A 23231-nucleotide genomic window follows, 5' to 3' on the forward strand; every position below is an offset into this window, starting at 1 on the left:
AATTGGGGAGTCGCAGGGATCAGAATGAGGCATGAGTACAGTACGAGTCTTTCAGGGTTGTTTTTTGGGAGGTTTTTGTGTGGGGTCTGTGGCAGAATCATGGCACCAGTCCAGGAGGGGGAGGTCATCACATCGCCTCTCCTCTTTCCATTAATCTCTCCTGATTCCTGCTGTGGTCATCTCCTCATCAGTCCTCTTCAGAGCCTCCTCATCAGCCTGCAGGGGCCAATGGAGCAGAGTGGATGTGGCTCAGAAGAGACACAGATCTCCTCTGAGGGCTTCTTTCTGGGCAGGGTTATGTTGCATAGTGATCAAAGCTTCCCAGGTACTCCAGAGCAGCCCGGTAGCACAGCTGGTACTGATCCTAGAGACACAGAATAAGTTTTGATCAGCACGTAAGGAGGATTATAGCAGAGACAAAGTTGTACAGTAAAGTGGATTTATTTTCATTAGGAACTTCAGGTTTGCCGCTGCAGTGCAGCAGCAGTTTATAATGTAAATATGTCACAAACATAAATCCTGTTCTGAAGCTTCCGGCTGACCTTCTGTTGTTTTAAAAAATTGCCCCAAATACCCTGTTAATTATCCCGCTACACAACACTTATATGAACCAAGCCAACCAGCGGTGAGGTGAATCGTGATCATAAAAAGATCTGATTTGGATCAAACCAATTCATTGATAGATAGATTATACAATCGATAATCTTGTTTTCAACATGGTACAGTCGTGGTGACTTAAGTTTCATACTCACTAAGCGATGTGACGTTTGTGGTTTTAAACAGTTCCACAGTAACTGTGACCTCCACAAATCAGAGATCACAGACCTTTTACAGGAGCACCTGCCATTGTTTCACAATCCAAGTTTACTTTGGATGGATGCAATATTATGGCTCCTAATCAGAATGTGGATGGGATTCTTACTGTTGAGCTCTGTTTCACTCTAAATGGAGCAATTTAAACATCATAATGTATTCACAAACTGAAACCTTAAACTCATTGACAAAGTTTTACTGGGTTGCTTTTGCGTTCAGTGGACTGCCCCCTGCTGGTCATGAGATATAATGCAGGTTTAAGGCAAAGTCACTTTTCATATCTGAAGGCTACATCAGAGACATTATAAGGTGGAGGTGTGGAACTAAAGCGGAACAGAAATCTATGGGAGAACTCTGTAAACTCGGCGGTTGTCCCGCCCTTCCCTAACAGACCCATTCAACAGATAAACCAGTAAACATCTGCGCTGTGCATTGTCAGCTGTGCATTGTGGCACAGCTGACAGTTCTGTGTAGTTCTGTGCACTTCGTGATGTCGATCAACATGTTTGTTTATTGCTCTGGCAGGAGGAGCCATAGAGACGTGGATTGTGTCTGCACAGATACTAATGAAGCCACAATGTTGTGTTGCTTTTTGAATTTGTAGCTAGAGATACAGCCAAGATATGTTATTGTTTGGGGAGAATCAAAAAGATGTGTTATATTCTTTTATGTGCTGTTTATGACTGTGCCCTTGTGATGAACGCCCCTGCATCACACTGATACCTCTGTCTGCACCATAGCCGGTCTCTGAGTTCGGAGAGTCTTGACGGTCTGGAAGAGGTCGACCACTCCTTCATACCTCATCCTTTCCAGAACGATGCTCAGAGTAATAAACACACCAGTCCTCCCAACACCAGCACTGGTAAACATACATTAACATTATTATACTGAAATGTATCACTTAAAGCTTCTCGTGTCAGATTTTGACAACCAAACCGATTATACACGGTCAAACATACACACGCTCTTAGTTACCTGCAGTGAACAGTGATGGGTCCATCTTGTCCGAATTGCTCTTTAGTTTTATGCACTTGGCCAATGAAGTCAATGAATCCCTCCCCGGTTTTTGGCACTCCTTGCTCTGGCCAATCCGTGAACTGAAACTGCCTGATGGTCCTCGATTGACCATCCTGGTTAATATGCAGGAAAATGGAAAGAAAAAAGGATAAATGGCTCACACAGAACGATCCCTGCCTCCCCCACCAGCTGGAAAGAGTGTACGAGTGATCTGCAGTCACATTCCTGCTGCTGCTAAAAGAGAACCTACCCGGGCATCAGTGACTTTGAACTCTCGGAGGATGTACTGAGGCATGTTGTACTCGGCCATCGGGTCCACAACAAAGTACTGGTAACGTGCAGAGCGCTCAGCAGGCCAGTACTGATGGCACTTTTCCTGAAAGATGGAGAGAAGATGATCGCGAAATGCATAACTGACTTGGAGTTTTAACACTGAGACCAAAATGCAACGATTAGGCCTCAGATTAGTGTGAAATGGGCAGTGGTTTCTGTTGCTGTCAGGCTGCTTTTGACCACCACGCTTTTTACTCACAGCACAGCAAACAACTCCAGTGTCTGCTGATAAAGGAAATAAAAGCAGTGTGACACTTCAGCACCAGCTTCTTCGAGGACTTTGATAACACAGAGACTGGACAAAGGCTGATGTGGTGGAACAGGAGCATTCAGTTGAAAGCAGGTCATTGCTGAATTATAGCAAAATGTGAGTATCTGCATGTCCTTATGAATCATCAACACGGCTGTTTCTTGTAACATTTAAAAGTATATGACAATGAACTCTATGCATCGATGTTGTAACATACACAGAGCTGGAGAAATCCTGCATGACATGAGGCAGGCTGTAACGTCGAGCTCAGCTACATGCCCGTCAGCTCAGCTGATCTCACAGCTCGTCCATATCAGCTCAGCCCAGAACTATTTAAGCTGCCAGCCGCTTTGCAACCCACCTCCATGAGCAGCCAGAGCAAATCCATGTTGACATATAAAATCACTGCACATAACAGCCTTTTGTTTTACTGTTTATTATAAGACTGCATATTTAATGGACCTGAGAGGTGTGATGATCAAATAATAGATTCATACCTAACTAAAAAGCAAAAACAGACAAAACAAGAAGTTACAATGACAAAAATAAAAAAATTAAATTAACTTAAATTTTACTGAATAAAAACACGTCTTTCTTCATTTAAGTAAAGCACTATATTTTCTGCATATTCAAATTGTATATTCCACTTTTATACGCACTGATCCAACCATCTTTAGAAACCCATTACTGGATGGTATTTAGGAGTATATTGAACTTTTTGTCAAAGACTTTAAATCCTTGACAAACTTTGTCTTTACCAGTAGTTGAAAAATATTTATCGTACAAAATCCCACAGCCAGATGTTTCAAGCAGAGCCTTATGTGTTACGTACAGATCATTATACTCTTTGAAGTGTCATTCTACTTTGTATTAACAGTAAATTCAGTGTATACGAGTTTTATTAAAACCAGATTTGGCAAAATGTAGAAACATTTCATGCTCCTTAAAAAAAAGAAAGCATTTTTACTCATGTTAAAAATATACATGTGTGTATGCTCTGCCCTCCTTTTCCCTGTGGAGCCTTTATCATCACTTTCATTCCAGATTTCTGCTTGATGTATAGAAACGATTCAGATCTTGCATTGTTTTCAGTGCAACGTGACATAAAAGAAGGTGAAGCTGTTTTGTATTACCCGTCCCATCTCTCGGAGTTTAGTGAGCATCACTACGATGGTGGAGTTGTGCTCCCACAGCATTCTCCAGAAGTCCTCTGTGGTCTCGGCTAACGGGCCCTGGGTGGCCATGTAGGCTTTCTGCTGCCTGCAAATGGAAACAGAGACACAGAGCCTGTGTTTACTCCTCTGGGCTGCAGCAGCTCTGCTGCTATTTGGCTTCAGTTTTCTTCCACTTCAGCTCTGCTTCAGAAAATCACTTTGGGTTTCTTTCTGTAAAGCAAAGTGACAGCAGTTAAATAATCTCACTGTTGCCCACTCATATTATCATGAAATGGACAGAAATCGAAAAGGTTTAGTTTGATCTGTCAAGGCTGCGAGTGAGTTCGTACATGTACAGTCCAATGAAAGCAAAGAAATATCTTTATTCTCATCTTCTTACCTGATTGTGATTCAGTAAAGTAAACCGTGTATGATTTGCTTAGCCAGATAATCACCAGCTGCCCCGAACTAATTTTACCTGCTTTTTCATGTCAGTTAATGATCGACTCAGTGCTCCCAAAGAGATCTGTGATTTGGTTTTAGGAACTTGGGGGTCCGGGTATTTCGGGTGATGACCGACTTTGCCTGGCTGGTTCTGAGACACGTAAGCTGATAAATAATACCTTAGAAAACAAGAACTTGCTCCATTAAAATGTGCAATGGATCAAGTACATCTGCCTAAAATGCTCATTATGAATTACAGTCATGGTTTTTCACAATTCGTGACACTGCAAAAATAAAAGAGTTAATTTAGCTGCGGCTTCACCACATCCGGACAAGAGTTCTGGGCAATGACATCCCACAAGTGTTGAACGAACCTCTCAGGTGTTAAATATTTAATTTCACATACCCCTTTAAAGAAAATTTGATGAGTCAGCTGCTTGCTAATGTGTGCGCTGATTTTTAAATAGTTTTGCTTGAACACATAGCCTTTTTAACAGCTCTGTTAAAATGACAGATGCCACCCCAGCTGCTCCGCCGGCTCCAGGCGATCCTCTGCAGCTGGACACCACCAGGGGGCAGTGTTGACGCATATAACAGTGGGCCTAGGTAATTCCCACAGACTTGCATGCCTGGGTGTGTTTCTGTTATCTGTATATATCAGTGCTCTTGTGTGACACTGGTGGTTGGAGGCTTTGTTGTTTTTGGCTACATGTTTGTCCTCCTCTCACAAGCAGTGGAGCTAATATTTCAATACTCCATAATACAACAACCAAAACAAATAGGAACGAACGCTGCTTATTTTGATGCTGTCACTTTACCTGCTGAGCGCTGCTGACTGACTGAAGCATTTAACCAGCAGCAGCTGGTTAAAGCCAGATTGTTGATGAGCACCGAGAACAGTTTGAACCAAATGTTACTAAACTGTAGTAGCCCTAACCCTAACCCTCTAAAACAAAGCTCTGAATATTAGCATATATGCTAATATTCAGAGCTTTGTTTTAGAGACAAGGCTGGAGTTATTCTGCCTTTTTTTCTACTGCCAGCAGAAAATCAAAAGCCAACGTGTATCAGCCCGTCTCTAAGAACTCTCTGGATGTTCATGTTAAGCTGATGTCACTTAAGCCTCCTGGGATTGAATACAAAACTTTGGATGCTGCTTAAAATGTAAATAAAAACAGTGTGCAATCATTTGCAAGTTGGAAGCCTGAAAGCTCCACATTTCTATTCTTGGAGTAGAGTGGCTTTGCATGATTTGCAGTTCAAAATAATCCTTATTTACATTGTTATTGTTATCTTGGCTTAGCCCCCCTTTAAGGCAGCTTGTATCTAAATGGCTGACTAAGGCTTTAACAACATGTGGTGCAGCTTTTGTGACTATATTGATCTAAACATATGTATAATATGTCGTGTTACAGGGATGATCTGATATCGTCGTGTTGGTGTTGATCCAGGATCAACATTGCAAGTGACCAATCACATTGTTCTGACGTTATTCTTTGGCGCGCCAAGCCATTCGTGCATTTATGAAGTTCCAGTGTTGCAAGGACAATATCAGTTCTGCTTAGCATTTATTAAAGGGTCAGGGTCCGTTGATCGGCGGACAGAGGCGGTTTCTTGCAGCTTAAGTACAGTTTTTTGTTTTACGGCATTTTTTCCCGAAGTCGCAAAAGTATGACGTCACAACATTCTGATTGGTCCTGGAACAACATTTACTATGTTGATCTGGGAACAACACCAACACGACCATATCAGATCGTGCCATCATACAGAGCCAAGAGCAGAAAGGGTGCAGCAGAATATAGTCCTTATTTAATACACCATTAACCATGAATTATCGCATCCCTGTGCTGTGTGATGGGGCCATCAGCTTGCAGCACTGCTGAGGTATTATTATTACCAGGTTGTTTGGCTATCTGCCTTCAGCTTCTCTGTTTTTGTTTCTTTTCTAAGGTTGAGTATTTCTCATCTTCCTCACACCACAAACAAATGACGGGCTAATCAAGCACAGTAATAATTTGGTCAGCGAAGCATTTGGTAGTGATTTTGGCGCTGTGGGCAGGTGTCGGCTCCTGCTGGACAAAAGAAATTTCCATTTCCATAAAACTTGTCAGAAGATGGAAACATGAAGTGCTCTAAATACCCTGGTACAAGCTGTGTTCACTCTGGACGTGATAAAACACAGTGAAGCAAAAAGCACCAGCAGATGACGTGGCATCCCAAATCACCAAAGAAAAGCAGTAATGCAGTTTCAGTAATGCAGCCTCTGATTCAGGACTGTGATGGTGTAGCACTTTTCTTCAAGACACTTGTGTGTGACAGCTTTTAATGTTCCTCACTCTACTACTTATGAAGTGCTCCCAAATTCTCGACAATCCACAAAAATCGGTGGTCATCTGTCGCTTGGGTTTAATGATCTTTTCATGAATATACTCGCTGCAAACAGCCTTTTGAGCAATGACCTTCTGTGGCTTCCTTTCCTTGCAGAGGGTGTTGATGATCATCACCTGGACAACTTTCAAGTCAGCACACTTCCCTGTGATTGTGTCTGCTGAACTAGACTGACAGATATGTGGTTCATATTATTTGAAAAGCAGCCGAAATATTTCAATAATTTGAGATACTAGACTTTTGAATTTCTTGAGCTACAAGCTATAATCATTAAAAGCCTTTGAAATACCTCAGTTTGTATGTAATCAGTATAGCATATGTGAAGGTTTATCTTTTTGAAATTATGAAAAAATATGAACCAGTTAAAATTCTACATGAAGCAAGAGTTTCAGGCATACTCGCTGACAGAAACGAAAGCCAAATCAATAACCCAGAAAAGTTAATAGAATAGATTTTCCATTAATATTAGACAAATTAAAGCATTTCACAGTTAATAGTGAGAACCACAACAGAGTTCTATCAAAAGTTAATTAAGCAGGAAGCAGATTTCACTGTTGTAACTTTTGACTCATGCAGAGTTAATAACATTGTGGTGTAAGCACTCGCTGCCTTTGTATCTCGCAGCGCAGTAAGTAGGAGAATAACGAATGGTGATACACAAAGACGTCACCGGGCATGTCCACTAATCATCATAATCATGTGCATTCCCCTCACCTTAATCTATCCTAATCCATGCTTCGCTCTTTAAAGGCTGAGCTCAGTGAGGGATGGAGCTCCCGAATCTCACTCCGCTCTTAATTACCGACACAGGAATTAGAGAGGAATTACACGACAGCCCTGCCTCTTTCCGTTGCCTCCCTTTGGTGGGGGGTACTCAGGGGACTTCATTAGGTGCTGGGAGCCAAAAACAACATACACCCACCCTGCATGTAAAATGGGAAGTCCTGACTCATTAGCCACTGCTTTCTGTGAAAGTGCGCTAGAAAACTTTCAATAAGTCTTTTCATAAAAGAGCCCGTGATTAACGTGATGTGTGACAATATCGGTGCTAATGTTGTGAGAGACATGTGTACTGTTTATGAAATCACATTGTGACGTGTTGGGCTGAATGTGACTAAGAGTCTGAGGGACACTTTATGCTGCTAGGCTAATGTCAGAGTCACTCTGTTTATCGTGTTTCTGGACAAAGATTGGGGAAGAGATGTTAGAAAATAAACATCATGTTGTATTCAGTTTGGTAACTGTTTACCAAGGCCGTGCATTGAGGGCACTCATCAATAACTTTGGAGTCATTTTCCAGCTGAAATCTATACAAACACAAGTTGTTTTTTGCAGCCGACGACCTGCTGGCCATTTCAAAGAATTTAATATTCATCTGTGCTTATAAATAAACAGCACTGTCTAAACATGCTTTCTACACCTGAAGTAAGGGGAGGTGACGGACTGTGATAGTGCTCAGTGATGCATCTCGCAGCTGTAAGCTTACTGTAAACAGAAGACAATGTTAGCAGACTGAGAATCATCACTCGCCGTCATAACTTTCAGAATAAAATCTGAGCAACAACATGAAAGTTTGTGAGTTGAATTTTAGCCCAAAGCTCAAGTGACCAACTTTGTATATCCTGAACCATATCATCATGCGATCATACGAGTTCTGGCTAAAGCTGTGGAGACGATCATGACTCGTGTTGTCACATGATCTTTTGGGCATCGTGCTACATCGTAGAGCTCCAAATGCAGACTACAGGAATAAGTAATATGAAGCATATAGACTGCATGTTCTTCAAATCAGCGTTACTTTGAATCTCAAATTCATGCATGTCTCTACTTTACTATGTTTTATTGCAATGTCAGTGTTTCCTTGATCCAAGAAGACAATAAAATAAACTTAACCTAAACTGTTTTCATTATGTTTTTGCACATAAATGTTGATAGAAATAAGAAAAGGACTGATCAGATTTCTGGCCTTCATACTGAGCTATGATCACACAGGCATTAAGCTGAGTGTCTCCTCAGTTCATTTCCCTTCTATAAAGGTAGAAAACCCTCAAGATTTCTTCATGTCCAAAGACAGAACATGGACACAGACGGCAGTCGCGTCGTGGACCTGTTGGTATAATCAGTTCATTTCTCTGACATGTCACTGATCTCAAACAGCCTATCCATTCACAAGAGGTGGAAAAAGTGGGAGAATGAACAGGCCTGTCAAGAAAACCAATTTGTTTTGACAACTGACACAACAAAGGGATGTGAGGCGGTGAAACACCGGACTCCATGTCAGCCTGTAATTTAATGCTGTCAGCTGCCACAGAGAAGGTCCAACCCCCGGCTCATTAGAGGTGCAGCAGCTGAGCAGAAATGCGCCGCACTACTCATTTCTGTGAAGTGATTTCTGTGGGCTCACCTGTACCCGTCGATGAAGCTGGCATTGATGTAGTCAGAGCCCTCCACCCCTCTGATCGGCTGCAGGCAGACGCGAGTAGACTCGAAAGGCATGATGTTCACCAGGCGGTTCTTGAATTTGTTGCACGGCAGGTTGGCACTGATGAATCTTGAGGTATGTGCTTTAGAGTTGGCCAGTTTCTGCAGAGACAGAAGAAAGGACAGGTGATTGCAGCTACACGGCAGCATCCACTGTCTATCATCTGCCTCTGGTCTTTATAGTGCTAATCCAGTGTGGCGCGTGAGCAAGGTTGTTAAAGGGCACGAGGAGCTAACGTTCGTACTGATGCACGAGAATGATGCACTTTGAGACGATCCTTTTTTTCTCTGACTTCAAATGAATGTCGGATACTGTTGTGTGTTGAAGCTCATCCTGAAGATGCTGAAAAGTCAAAACAAATCCTGAAACATTTAGTGTGAGCCGACAGGCCTGTGACAATGCAGATCAAACCAGAGAAATAAGATGTTTGGATGCAAACCTAGCTGCGTGAATGATTTCATTCTCAAATTTTTCTTTTCAGTTTCGGTGGGGAGGAGGTGTTTCTTTACTGACAGGCACCAACTTGAGACCTCTGCACTGCAAGTGCAAGTGCAGTGAACTGAGGATCAAAACCTAATCATGCTCTGTTTAGATTTACAGCCACCCTGCTTGCATTAAAAAGCAGCATAATACTGAATGCTGGGCATTCCCCCTGCTGCAGGACAGAAGCTGCTTAAGCCACTGCACTTTTGCTAAAGCAGTTGAAGACAGTGGATTGCTGCAGATCATCCCGTATAAAACTATCTAACCTGGGATGACCTTATCTCCCGGTTTTCCTGGCTCTTGCTCTCCCTCTGCAGCTCCCTCTACTCCAGCCTCATCAGGAGCTCAGAAGTTAAGCTTTAACAACGTCTCCTCTGAGAAGAAGGAAAATCTTCCTTCTGCCTTTGCTTGCACTTGAGTATTACATTTACATGAATTTGGAGAGACTGTACAAACCAGGCCATGATAGCTATACTTTTACTGACTGCAATGTTGTAGTAACTGATTCTGACTTTATGATTTAAAATCTACCTAAAGTAGGCTGGATGGATATGAGTCTTGCAGATCCCCGTATTCCAAGGGACTCCAATTTAAATAAACAAAAAATGCTTTTACCCTCATGGCATGGTTGTGTCAATGATCCATCCACCCATCCCCAAAACCTGTTTAATATTTTTCTCTAGATGCATTAAAGTGTTTACATGTAGTGAATCTGACTCTGAGACTACTACTAGCACTGCAGTCATTTAAAGCTCATTTCTTTTATTCTTAATTTGCACTGAAACATGGTAACACACAGTGTGTGTACTGTACATTGTTATGGAATGACCTCTAGTTTACTAGCGGACAGAAATGCAGTGAGTTTGCACAACAGAGTGAAAAATCCCAACAGAAGGCGTTTGGGTTGGACTCCTATCACCTTCTCCTCAGTGATGATCCTGAAAAGCCTGTAAGAAACTAAAGGTGCAGCTGCTCTCTCATCTTTTTCCATGACTTAAAGTGTCTGTCATTGAATCCAAGCACAGTCGAGGCAGTTACTGTATGTGTTTAAAGTGCTTCCTTAAATATACTGAGTGCCCAAAGCCGTACAATCGTAAAGTCCAGATCTGCTCACCTTAAACTCCAGTTCCATAGCTGTCACCGCCTCTCCAGCGGGCACCTGGGTGAGCTTCTGGATGTGGGCGTACAGGTTGCGGGCAGGGACTTCTGTGTTGCCACAGACTGCAGCTTCGAGCAGGGCCTCATGGACGAATATGTACTGATCCTCTGTCTGCACCATGTAGTTCCTTTGAGCTCGCATGCACGTCACATGACCGTATATGTCCACCGACTTCTCGTGTTTCATCCTCTCCAACATGGCGTCAATCACAATAAAGCAGCCCGTCCGGCCCACACCGGCACTGATGGGAGCACAGAGAGGAAACACAGGCGTCAGACCAGAGATCCCTGAGCGCTTTACATCTTTCCCCTGACCACTGTGGCATTTCCACGGGCCGGGAACAGCATCGAAATCCTCATGAATACCAGTCCAAACCAGTTACAAATGGGTCCTCGTCCCTCCATAAAGATTCACTGAGAGACGAGGCTGGCCTTTAACATTATGGAGGCAAGAAGGGGCTCATTGATTCCACTTTTATGTCATTGGTTGATCAGGGTGATTTCGTTTATATGCCTGCTTGCTCACAACGCTTACACGTTCTGGATTTGTCTGTCATGGTGCACAGAGATTCACGATGGACCTTAGAGTCTCTACACCTCATTGAATATTGCTCGGCTTGGATAGGCTGCTTTGTCCTTCTGGAGACACAAGCATCAGTAAAATCTTCTTTTACAAGGCCGTTCTTGGTCTTTCTTATTGACCTACACATGAAGGAAATTATAGATGGTTATTGTCTTTGGTTCAAAGACTTATTCGTGGCACCTGCACTTAAAGCTCACATTAAATTATAAAAAAGGCCATTTTAACTGATCTGGAGGCAGATCGTTAAAGTTGCCTAAACTAGTTATTCTGACACAGATCAGCTACGTTTCCTCAGTTTTGAGCTTTACGATCATGCACTTTTTACCTGTTTCTTGTCTTTTGCCGTGTTCATAATTCGTTTATGATACCACTGCTGAGCTTGGCCAGGACACTCTTGTAAAAGAGATTTTTAATTTTAACAGTAAAAAGGTAAATAAATGATGATATAAATTTAAAAACTGTGAGTTAATGGAGCTAACAAACTGCAGTCCGATATGGAAACTTGTTTTATTCTATTGTGTGGCAGAAGTAAAGCGATTACTCTACAACCTTGATTTTAGTGAATGGACCAAACTGCTGTGAGCCATTTGAAGAACAGTCCATATCCAAAAATGTATTGTTTTGAACATATAAACAGGACAAGAGCTTTCAGAGTATATCATTGTATTATTTGCCATTATTTGGTTCCATCTACAATGTTGTGCTGTGGACGACGAGGCCCACAGATTGCACCGTGAGCACTGCAGGATGTCAGGGTTACAGGATGACTGTGGGTTTTAAAGTGCAGCTCAGGACCTCTGCATACGTTCTCATGTACTTATTGTGTTATAAATAAAAAATACCTGCAGTTTATATCTAACATCCCCTTATGGGAATATATGAATTCTGGATTTGTGCTGCAGAATTGGAAATGGAAAAGCCAGATACGGTTCTCTGACTTTATGGAAATGTAATATCTGTTCCATAAGGAAGAAATATATTTGCTTTTTGTGTCTAAATTTGTACAGTATAAGCAGACCAGTCATTTGAGATGCAGAAAAAAGAAGAAAAATCTATTTCCTGCTCGCCTTAGAACAGTTTCCATCCTTAATGTTAATAAATGGGTATTTTTTTTAATCACTGTTATTTAATTATAAATTGTTAGTTAACAAAATTAACAAACATAATAAAGTGTAGTAGTTATTAACTTGTTTGTAGAACATTATTGTATCTGATTATTAAAATGATAAAAAAGCAGTTTCTGTATTTTTTAATTTTATTGACTGTTAAATACAAAATAATGAAAGTTCCTGAACAGTTAATATAAGGTGAGAGTGCAAAATGAAACCATACATTTTAAGATTGTACCTTTTATGTTGATAAAAAACGGAGGAAACAAACATCCAAAAGCTGCCGCGGCACATGGGAGTCCCTGACGACAGCTATATGTCACTTCCTGTTTCTACACGACCTTCAGCAGTGTCCGTTTTGAATTTTAAGCTGACTTTGAAAGGACGGCAGAGGAGAATGAAATCACGAGGGAACAGTTCGTTCATGCGTTCAGCATGTCGTGACATTAAAACGAACCTTCGCTGAGAGCAGACTAATGAAGAAGAAAGAGTTCTGCTGGCCAAGAGCCGCATAAAAGCGGAAACATTTCCAGGACAAAGAAAAGCGTATAAACGATATTATTATTTTTTCCTCCCAATGCAGCAGATGGCCCCGCCCCTCCCTGACGCCGGTCCTGCCGCAGGCTTCTTCCTGTGAAACGGGAGTTTCTCCTTCCCACTGTTGCCAAGTGCTTGCTCACAGGGAATCATCTGCTTGTCAGGCTTTTCTCTGCATTATTGTCACATGAAGCACCTTTAGGCAGCCGTTGTTCTGATTTGGTGCCATATAAATCTGGTGGAGAAGTATAGATGTTAGAGTCTGTGTGTTTTGCTGGTGTCTGAGTCCTTACTTTGCAGGCTTAGCTTTGTGTTTGGGTCTTTCTGTACTTTAGTATTCATAGTTTGGACTCTGATACTCACGGACTGGCTTCTTTTGTTTGTTTGTGATTTTGGTTTATTCCATTCTTATCACCCTCAGTGTTTCCTCACTGTATGTTATGTTGTAGTGTGATGTTTGTTTATTTAATAGTCCTTCTTTTGGCTATTTATTTATTTTGTCTTTCTGATAGTTTTACTTCTCCTGTCCTGTGTTCAATTATCCATGATTATCTCATGTGTAAATCTATAATCAAGCCGTCCCCCTTTATCCATGTCTTAGCATTTATCTACCCTCCCTGTGTGGCTTGTTTGTGTATTTCGTCTTTCCCCAGTGGACTTACTATTTTTGGTTCTGTGCATGAACCCAATAAATGTGTTTTTCTGTTTTACCCCTGCCTGCTTCTGAGTCCTGCATTTGGGTCCCTTTTCCTGCACTATATGACAGCAGAAACAGGAAGTGACATCCATCCAGCATAAGGGACTCTGTTCCCTCCATTTAAAGACAAATAAAAGACATTTTTTGTAAAGTGAAATAATGCGTTGTTGGCGATTCTTTTGTAACAGGAAGGCTGTACAGTATTCTGATTTACAGAATCAAATACATTTCTGTTCATTTGACCAACTTAACTCATTCTTGTAAACAGATCAATGGATTTCAATTATAAACCATGTTGTATGTGAACACATGAGACCATGATGAATAACACACTGCCACATTAGGGCGTAGAGTAAAATATGCACAGTAGTTGTTTTTCTCCAGTTTCCTCCGTTTGCTTTGCTTTTTCTTTATTACAGGTTGGAGACTAAATGCAGTATGAGCTTTAGATACTGAAGTATTTCAGTGCTACACTTTGAAATCACTGATCCCACTTCTTCACAGAAGAAGTGGTGTGAAGGTCCTTCAGACAGCAGGGAGGGAGCACGCTGCCTACAGAAAACTGGACTGGCTTTTCAGATCCTTGCCCCTGTTGTTCCTTTGATAAGTCTGGTTTAAAGCTCCCCAGATCAGCTGGGTTGGTAAACATGAGTGTGCTGTGTGCAGCGTACGAAAACACTTTGAAGGATTTCTGTTTTCTTTCGGCACAACACATTTTCTTTGATGGGTTAGCTGTGTTAGTATGCTTTGAACAAACTAGGTTGCGACTTATTGTCCAAGCATGTCTAAAGGCAGATTAATGTTTACACTGGAAATTGGGGTGAAAAGGCTTCTGTGAGAGCTTCCTCCAGGCTGCATCTCTGTCTGCCTGATTCACCTCTAGCACTTTGGTGTATTTGCATTTGTGTTCATAGAGAAATAAATTGCACAAATGCAAATGTCAGGCACGGACGTACCAACAGTGTTTAAAACTCACTTTTATCTTCGTTCTAAAATGATTGCGCCGTAGCTGAGAAAAAGGTTCAGCTGGTTTTGTAACAAGATCAATGTTAGCCTGAGACAAAGTTAAAAAATATTAGAAATTTAGGATAATATCAGACTTCAGCTACAACGTTCTCACACAAGACTTGAATAAATAAATGAATGAATTACTAAACAATACAGATCAACAGATGGAGACAGAAAACAGGCAAAGCAAATAAGTATATTAAATCAATATCACACAGAGTAGCTGTGAAAACCTTGCAAGATGCAAGAGCGTGCATGTCCCTTAAAGGGGGCTGGTTACTGGTTTGAGAGTTGCATACACGAAGATGGTTTCCAGCAATGTCACATGATCTGAAACAATAGTTTTTGAGCATGCTGCAGTATTTGTGTTAATGTAAGATAAGGTCTACCTGCAGTGAACCACCATGGGTCCGGCATCTTGAGGATTGCAGGACTTGATTCTGCGTAGAAAGGCCAGTGTTGGGGTCGGATACTCAGGGACTCCATGGTCCGGCCAAGCCAGAAACTGGAACTGTCGAACTTCTCTTTTTTCACTGGAGCCATTCTGTTGACACATTTACTCAAGTTTGTCACTCATAAAAACAGACCCCAACACACTAATGTGATTATGAGGCTAAAAGATTCACTGGCATAAATTCGATTATCTGAATGATTAATGCAAGAACTTCTTATTATTTGTGCATCACAAATGCACTCTGAGCTGCACTCAGAAGCACACAAAGTGTCCTTGGTGTATGATGACGTTTTCATAGCTTTATCAGTGACAAACATAATATCAGGCACAACACATTTTTTTTCCCCAATTCAGGCACCAAGGCCACAATCTGCTTAGACCAGGGGTGTCCAAGCTCGCGGTCCATTTTTAATTGGCCCGCAAGTAATTTCATAAATAGAATAGCCGCACTTGAGTGTATTGCACTTCTTAGTTTTAACACCAGGGGGAGCTACTGTTGATCAAGGCAGTTGCTCCACCAAAAAGGACATCACAGAAGAAATTTACCCCCAAGTTACTAAACAGGGCAGAACCAAAGAAGCGAAAAGTAGAAAGTGAGTGCAGAAAATTTCAGACACGATGGGAGAGTGAAGATTTCTTCAAAGAACTCAAGGGGAACCGTGTCTGTTTGATCTGCACTGAGACTGTGGTAGTTATGAAAGAGGATAATGTACGACGTCATTATGAAACCAAACATCAGGCCTGTGCATCCGACACTGGTGCTGAGCCAGAGCAGAAAGTAACTCTCCTGCAGGGTCAGCAGCAGTATTTATTTCGTGCTCAAATTGTCCAGGAAAAGGCTCCAATAGCGAGCTATGAGGTCGCCCAACTCATCGCGAGACATGGCGAGCCTTTTTCAGATGGAGACCTCATCAAACACGGCCTCGTTAAAGTCACCGAAATAATGTGTCCGAAAAAGTGCAGAACTTCAACAACGTCAGCGTGTCCAGAAATCCAGTCGTGCGACTCACTGAAGACTCGTCAGCCAACATTAAACTGCAACTTTCTGATAAAGCTGTGCTTTTGATTTTTACTCCATCGCAAGCGATGAGAGCACCGATGCTCAGACGCCGCACAGCTGCTAATTTTTTTGCAGGGAGTGGACGAGAGCACGAGCGCTTTAAAAATATATTCCACAGTACCCGTGTGTTAATAAGCATGCATGTGCAGATACACATGCTTCAAATATCAATGATGCGCATCAATTCTGTCACTACCCTGCTTTTGCACCACTTTCTTATCTGCATTTTTCTTGTTAACACACAGAGTAATACAGTAAAGTTAAGGTTATATACCTAATTTCTAGTAAGTGGCCCCGCCCCTCCTATATTTTTATGTATGTGGCCCTCAGTGAAAAAGGTTTGGACACCCCTGGCTTAGACTCTTAAGTACTTTCTAGACAAGAAAGAATATTTTCTATCCTTTTAAAGCTGCGGAAGCCTTAATCAGCACGGAGTGCTGCAGGGATGACCTTTTTTGTAGGCCAACCCAGAAGGTAGCATGTCTTTAGCATCCCAATGACTCCTTTGTCAGTTCCTTATAAAAAAGTATGTGGCTTTTGGATTATCAGAGAAAAAAGGTTCTGTGGGAAACACTAGTTTATAATACTTGCACACTGGTGAGCAGAATTAGGTCCATGAGCTAAAGACATTTTGTGATTTGCAATTGCGAGAGTTCAGCAATCTGTTTGTTAAGTGATTAAATTATGATCCTGTTTCCATTTTTCCTCGGATGTATGAAGCAGTCTCAGATCATTTTACTGAAATTGAAAGAATTTGGACTTGTTTTCGTTCTTTGTTATGCTTCAGTTTTTATTTGCTTTTGAACAATGAAGGATCTGGAAACGACTGATGAAGCGAAACTTAACAAGCGGATAAAAAATGACTCTCCTTTGTTTGCTGAAAGTAAACTGAATATACAGGGTGAAAATACAGATACTTAGTTTATTAGTATTGGTGTTTAATTTTTCTACGTATTTTTTATATGTCTGGGTCTACTGTTAGTGAAAAATAGTGACTGATGTGATTTAACCTCCACCAGGCGGTTGCCAAACTGCATAGCATAAATTTAGAGATAGGTTACAGTTAAGCCGTATGCTAACGAAGCTTAATCTCAACAACAGAAGATTCTAACTTTTAAGCAATTTTCAAACAGTCCAGTGGACTAAGATGTGACGCTGGCTTCCAGCCATACCACCCTGAGCACACCCAGTCTTGTCTGAGCTTGGAAGCTAAGCTGGGTTGGTCCTGGTTAGTGTTTGGATGGGAGGTCGCTTGTGCAGCTGTGGGCTCAGTAGACAGAACTGGTCGTCTACTAATTGGAAAGTCAGAGGTTTGATCCCTGATCTGCAAGTCAAAGTATCCTTGTACCAGATACTGAACCCTGAGTTGCTCCTGGTGATCTGTGTAACTAAATGAATCAACAGCAACATGGTGGTCTTACCTTATAGAGGGCAAACGTTCTCACACTGTACGTAGCCAGCTCCAGCGTGTCCAACATGGTCACTTGAATCATCCCGTACGTCTCCGTGCCTCGACTGGGCCAATACTGGTCACATTTCACCTACAAACAGAGACAACGTAAAGGACTATTTAGCTCTACAACCAGTGGTGTTGGAAGTGGAGTAGGTGTTGATAGAGAGATTGGTTGGTGCAGTATCTGCAGTGATGTGACTGCTGTGCTGGACTCAGCTGGTGAAAAGAGAGAGCTGGAGATGACCTTACCTTTGGCCTCAAGCTGTAGACAGTGACTGAAAGAACAGGATCATATATGCACATGACTGAAACAAGCACCTTTCTAAAGGTGTCTGGTCTCAGGTAATACCTTGGTATCCCTCTGGAAGAGCTGAAAGAGGGGGCTGGGGAGAGGGAGGTCTGGGCATCTCTTCTGAGATTGCTGGCCTGTGACCTGGACACCTGAAATGTGGCCCTTATTTGCAGTGTTTTTGGCCACCGTTGGTCTAAACGAATGGTATTGACTCAGGGTAAGTTTGGCTTCCTCAACTACGTTCCACTGTAGACGGTGGAACTTGTGGTATTTGGGGCACAGCACATTTACCAGGGCTATATCAAAGCTAAAAGTACCATAAGTAGTCTAGATTAGGCCCAGACATACATGCCATTGGGATACCTTTTTTATCACATGAACTACCAGCAATATCGGGAGAGTTGGGTCGGGTGAAAGCCAGATTTGTTTTTTCCTACACATCAGGAAACAGCCCGGTGTGATGGATATTTAGATTCTCTAATGTTCCTCCATCAGATAATCACGAAAAAGCTCAGGGCTGTGATGCCTGTGTGGAAACAGCTTCTACAGAAAGTAGTAAAATAAGTCCTTATGCATGCTACATGTAAGGATGGAGAACTCAACAATGCTCTCACCTGATTCTCCTGATATATTCATTCCTATATGAAAATGGATTTGGAAAAGGACTCAGTGATTACATTACACAAGATTAGACCATAATCATAATCTTAGACCCTCACAACCCCAAGCTTGCAGGATGATTTACTTCACATGGCCCCCAAATGATTATTGCCAAGGAAGCTGCATGTAATAACTAATAAGAGAAACTTGTTGGTGTGTCTAATGGCAGCCTCTGATTGTATAGTCTGTAAATAATGGCAGGATGTGTTCATTTGATAATGTGGGCCATGCACATTAGCAGGAAGTGTGGACAGACAGGTTGTCACCTCTGCTCTCAGGTTAGAGAGCATCTAATATTTGCTGCGCCTCTGGTTGAACCACAGAGGCTGTTATTGGCTCTGGCAGAGGGCTGATGGCCACTGTCACAAATAGTAATGGCACAGTGCTGTGGCACTCAGCTCTGCCCTGTGGTTGTGGAGTTATTAACAGTGAGAATGAGGGTTTCACATCATTACTCACATGAACGCCGTTTCTACCCTGCTACCTGCCATGTGATTCCACAGGCGGCGTGCTGCTGCTGAGCCAAGCTCATCAGTACTGCGAGTGAGCTACGTTCAGAGCAGTAAATCAGAGGATCGACAATCCTCTTCCAGCCTCCTGTCTTATATTCTCCTGTTTGTAATGTATTTTCCATTGTGAGAGAATCAATGAATTTCATCCAGACAGCAATGGAGCAAAATATTAGAAAATATATCAACTGTGCTCTGATATTCTCAAATTATGGGTTGCAGCAAGCCACCACCTCTCTCCCTCCATCAGCTGGGATGATGCGTTTTTGTATGACTACAACATATTGTGTCAAAATCAATAATGCCTCTTTGAAATTTTCATCAAACCCAAAAACCACTTTATTTGTAAGACATTTTGCTCTACATAAAAGACAGGTTCACCTCCACTGCACCTGCACGCTAGCACGATAGTTAACAGGCAATGGAAGTAAAAATGAACATCAATGCTGAAGGAGAGGAGGAAGACCGAGTGCTTCGTTACTGAGTTTAAAGTGAGGCCCAATGTGTGTCACGTTGTATCCACATACCAGCAGAGATACGGAGCTGTGGATGTGAAACGTCCTTGAACTGAAAAGAGGCATACAGCTATAGCACAATATGTTTCTTCAAGCCAAATCTCAAAGTGATGGAGCTCGAAAAGGAGCAACACAAATAACTGACCAGGGATTTTTAGTTTTTTTGCAACTGATGCTCTTTTTGGGGGTCGCTTCGTGTCAGAAGTTTGTATGGTACACATAAACTTGATGGTTGAAGACTTTTTTGTAGTAGCAGAACATTGCACTGATAAGCACTCCTGCCTCACAGGAAGAAAGTTCCTGAAGGTGCTGCTGTGCAGATTTGCTCTGCCCGCTTCCTCACACAGTCCACAGATATGGTGTCAGGCTCATTGGTGATTCTTAATAGGTCACATGCAAGAGTCTATGCTTGTCTGTCTTTCTGCATTAGTCATGTGATGGGGACTATCAGCTTGCCCAGAGTGTATTTCACCTGAACAGCCAGGATAGCCTCCAGGAGATATGGTCCATGTGAGCCTAAGCTTGATAATTAGGAAAGTGAATAGATGGATGCCAGAGGACTAAAGCAGTCTGACACCCTTGGTTCACACACAGTCACTTACGTGTCAGGCAACTTTGTGCAGTTTGTAGTTTTCTAAATTCAACTGGACATATTCCTTTAACTTTAACTGGCAAAAACTTCATGAAGTTCTTCATAAATAAAACTGCAGCTATTAGTGAAAAAACATTTACAGCTGTCAAGTACAGCAACTGTAATAACTCCTGATATTTACTTATATTATAACGTTAAAGATTTCTTCCTCTAAACCATCAATGTGGCTTTCAGACCCCATTCCTAGAAGACCGCTCAAAGAAGCTTCCCCATTAATTATTGTTTTTAAATTTTAAATATGATGAATCTATTGCTTAATGGGCTACAGTCCACGGGCTTTTAAGGTGCTGCTAATTAAACCGTTACTTTATAAAAGCCTTTACTTGACTCAGCTGTGTAAGCTAACCACAGACCAATTTATAACCTTCCTTTTATTTCAAACGTTTTTGAAAACGTAGCTGACAAACACCGAACTGATCAGCTGCAGACAAATGTTTGAGTCCGATTCAGAATTCATCTCAGCACAGAAACAGCATGAATGAAGGTTACAAATGATCTTCTTTTGAGAGTCTCCTTCATATACTTTATTTTTGTAATTATGTACCGAACCACATATATATTATACATGGAATCACAGGGTTATGTGCTGGGACCAGGTCCACTTACATTATACATGCTCCCAGTCTGGATTTGGGAGACAGCCTCTCTACATTTAAGATCAGGCTTAAAACTTTTCTTTTTAGATAAAGTTTATAGTTAGGACTGGATCACATGACTCTGCATGCTCTCTTAGTTGTGCTGCAGTGGGTCTAGGCTGCTAGTGTTCTGTTATTGTTTATTGTTCTCTGTCTGCATTAGAGCTGCAAGTCTGCAAACATACACAGCCAAAGTGCACAGGATGCTACAAGCAGAGCGTCCCTGCATGTTAGACAGAGGTGTGTTTAGTGTTTATTATGTGTTTTTGATTGGAACTGCTGTAAAACAGACAGAAAACAACGTTTTATTTCCATTAACACCAGCCTCTCTCCTTACTCGCTGTCTAGCCTGCTGAACCTCAGCCACTGTCTGTCTCTTATCCACCACTCCAGATTTGAAATTTGACATCTTTCCCACTTTTTGTGCTTCTATTCATCTGGTTTTGTCTAGGTCGCTTGGTTTTGAGGTTGTTCAGGTTGTTCTGGTTTCAGATGCCCCACGCAGGAGATTCTCCCAGAGTATATAACTTCTTTAACCCCCAAAAAATAGCCCTGAAGGAAGTGCCAGAAAAAGCTTTATGTTTAGGTTCAGGCCATAAAAAACTGTCTGAAATGAATGGAGCTCACCCGTGACTTCTCCTCCAGGTGAGTCATCATAACGATGGTGCACGTCCTCTGCTCCCATACCATCCTCCAGAAGTCACTTAGCGTCTCTGGCAGCGGACCCTGGGTAGCGATGTAAGCGTTCTGTTTCCTGTACCCGTCAATGTAGTTGGCATTTATATAGTCACTACCTGGAACTCCTTAAGCAAGAAGCACAGTTGGACATAATGAGCAAACAAAAACAAATGGCAGCAGATCAGAAAATGGAGGTCGACTACTGCTTGTTTCTCACCGTCCACGGGTGTGAGGATGACCCTGGAGTGGTCGTAAGCAATAACATTTGCATAACGGTTCTTTGGCTTGTTGACCTCCAGGTTGGAGTGCTCCCAGGTGAACTGCTGTCCTGGATCAATAGACTGGACACACAAGCGTTGGGAGTGAGAGGTGGGTGAGAGAGCATCTTTACTCTTCTTTGAGAGAAGAGTGCAGGCCGATATATGTGACATAAATTCATCATCCCTCCTTCAGCTCCATCACCTGGTTGATCTTTAAGCCCCTGAATCCACATTCCACTCCTAAAATCTCATCCATCCACCCACCCACCCACCTACTGGTTCGGTGTGTGGTGAATCAAGGAAAGCACTGAGGTGAGGTTTAGGACAATGGCCTTAGACATGTCTTTTTCCTCATATGAGACTGAACGATGGGGACCACTTGCATCATATTTAAAGTGAAGAGATAAGGACCTGTGTTCGATTTTATTTCTCGGTACCAACAGTAAGGCAGAGGCAGGAAAGCAGTCAAACTCTAGTGAGATGGGGGTCGCTGTATTATATGAGCCGGCTGAAAAGCACCTGTGAGCAGAGGTAGAGACGCAGAGACTCACAGGAGAACAGCAAAACAAGTTACTGCTGAAGCCTAAATTATGCAAAAGTATAATGATCAGAGGCTCAGGAATGACTCATCAACTACTTAAGCTGCATAATTGAATTTGCTGAAATATGTAGTGCAGAGTCACTGCTTCAGGTGACATTTCAAAGCTGAGCAGGATGAAGTCAGTGAGTAACTACATTATGTTTGCTACCCTGATATCAACCTTTAGCTACATCATCTTGTCGGAACAATTTCATTGGACAATTTACGTATAGATTTGAAACAGTAGTTGAATGCATGGTTGGGCCAACAGAAAATATCATGTCAAAAGGAAATTATTGGATTACTAAGTGATGTTTATTGAGTCAAACCAGGTGCAAGAAAAAGGCACAAATACTTCCAGCAACACATAAGAAGGGCACTAGAGAGCAAGGTCACGCCACATGTGCTGTTTTAAAGAAGCTCTGCAGAAAGTCACTGTTTTTAACGACTCCACTGAGCGGCTTTTTGTTTATGCAGTCGCCCAACAAAGGAAAGAACCTCAGTTTAATGTGGGAGGAAACACAAATCAAATGAACAAAGTTCATTTTGACCTGATGAAGAAACCAGTGTCAGCTTTATTTGTTTTTAAGTTGCTGCCTAATCACCCGGTTTGGCTATTAGTTGGGGTTCAGTGACTTTGACAGGCGGACTTGAGGAACCTGCCAGTCTTTCAATTAGCGTGCGAGCCGTTCTGCCTCCTTTACCTCTGCTGCACTCGTGAGCTGATATGAACCAGGCAGGTTTACTGCCTGTTAACAGTCTCTATCGATTGCTGGCTGTGAGCACAGGCACAGGTTTAACTGAAATGGCATTCTGCATACTGTTATTCTTGATTGATCTTTTATGCGCCAACTGCTTATCTCCCATCACCTGGAAAAAAAGAAATCTCACACACACACTTGTAAATAAACACACAGATACCGATGCACGGGAAAAATGAATCGGTGGCGAGGGCTCTAATATCCTGCTGCTTTTTCTCTTTCTGACTGGCTGCATAGCTGCTCAGCGCTGCGCTCTACAACTGATA

General features: G+C 42.1%; 1 protein-coding gene across 1 annotated transcript in view; it reads right to left on the reverse strand.

The window, feature by feature from the left end:
* ptprfa (protein tyrosine phosphatase receptor type Fa) overlaps positions 1-23231 on the reverse strand; it is a 270063-nt gene continuing 246832 nt past the window's right edge. Inside the window, exons 22-32 of the mRNA XM_085373280.1 lie at positions 21582-21705; positions 21314-21489; positions 17392-17511; positions 14846-15000; positions 10479-10764; positions 8804-8982; positions 3547-3673; positions 2081-2206; positions 1789-1943; positions 1537-1672; positions 1-364 (exon numbers count right to left, since the gene is read on the reverse strand). Coding sequence (XP_085229406.1) covers positions 296-364; positions 1537-1672; positions 1789-1943; positions 2081-2206; positions 3547-3673; positions 8804-8982; positions 10479-10764; positions 14846-15000; positions 17392-17511; positions 21314-21489; positions 21582-21705 — 1653 coding nt within the window. The 3' untranslated portion in view covers positions 1-295. The remainder of the gene's footprint in view (positions 365-1536; positions 1673-1788; positions 1944-2080; positions 2207-3546; positions 3674-8803; positions 8983-10478; positions 10765-14845; positions 15001-17391; positions 17512-21313; positions 21490-21581; positions 21706-23231) is intronic.

This window comes from Diplotaxodon limnothrissa, linkage group LG15 (assembly GCF_057381915.1).
Source record: "Diplotaxodon limnothrissa isolate DT_005_m linkage group LG15, D_limnothrissa_male_GT1.1, whole genome shotgun sequence".
In the NCBI taxonomy this organism is placed as follows: domain Eukaryota; kingdom Metazoa; phylum Chordata; class Actinopteri; order Cichliformes; family Cichlidae; genus Diplotaxodon; species Diplotaxodon limnothrissa.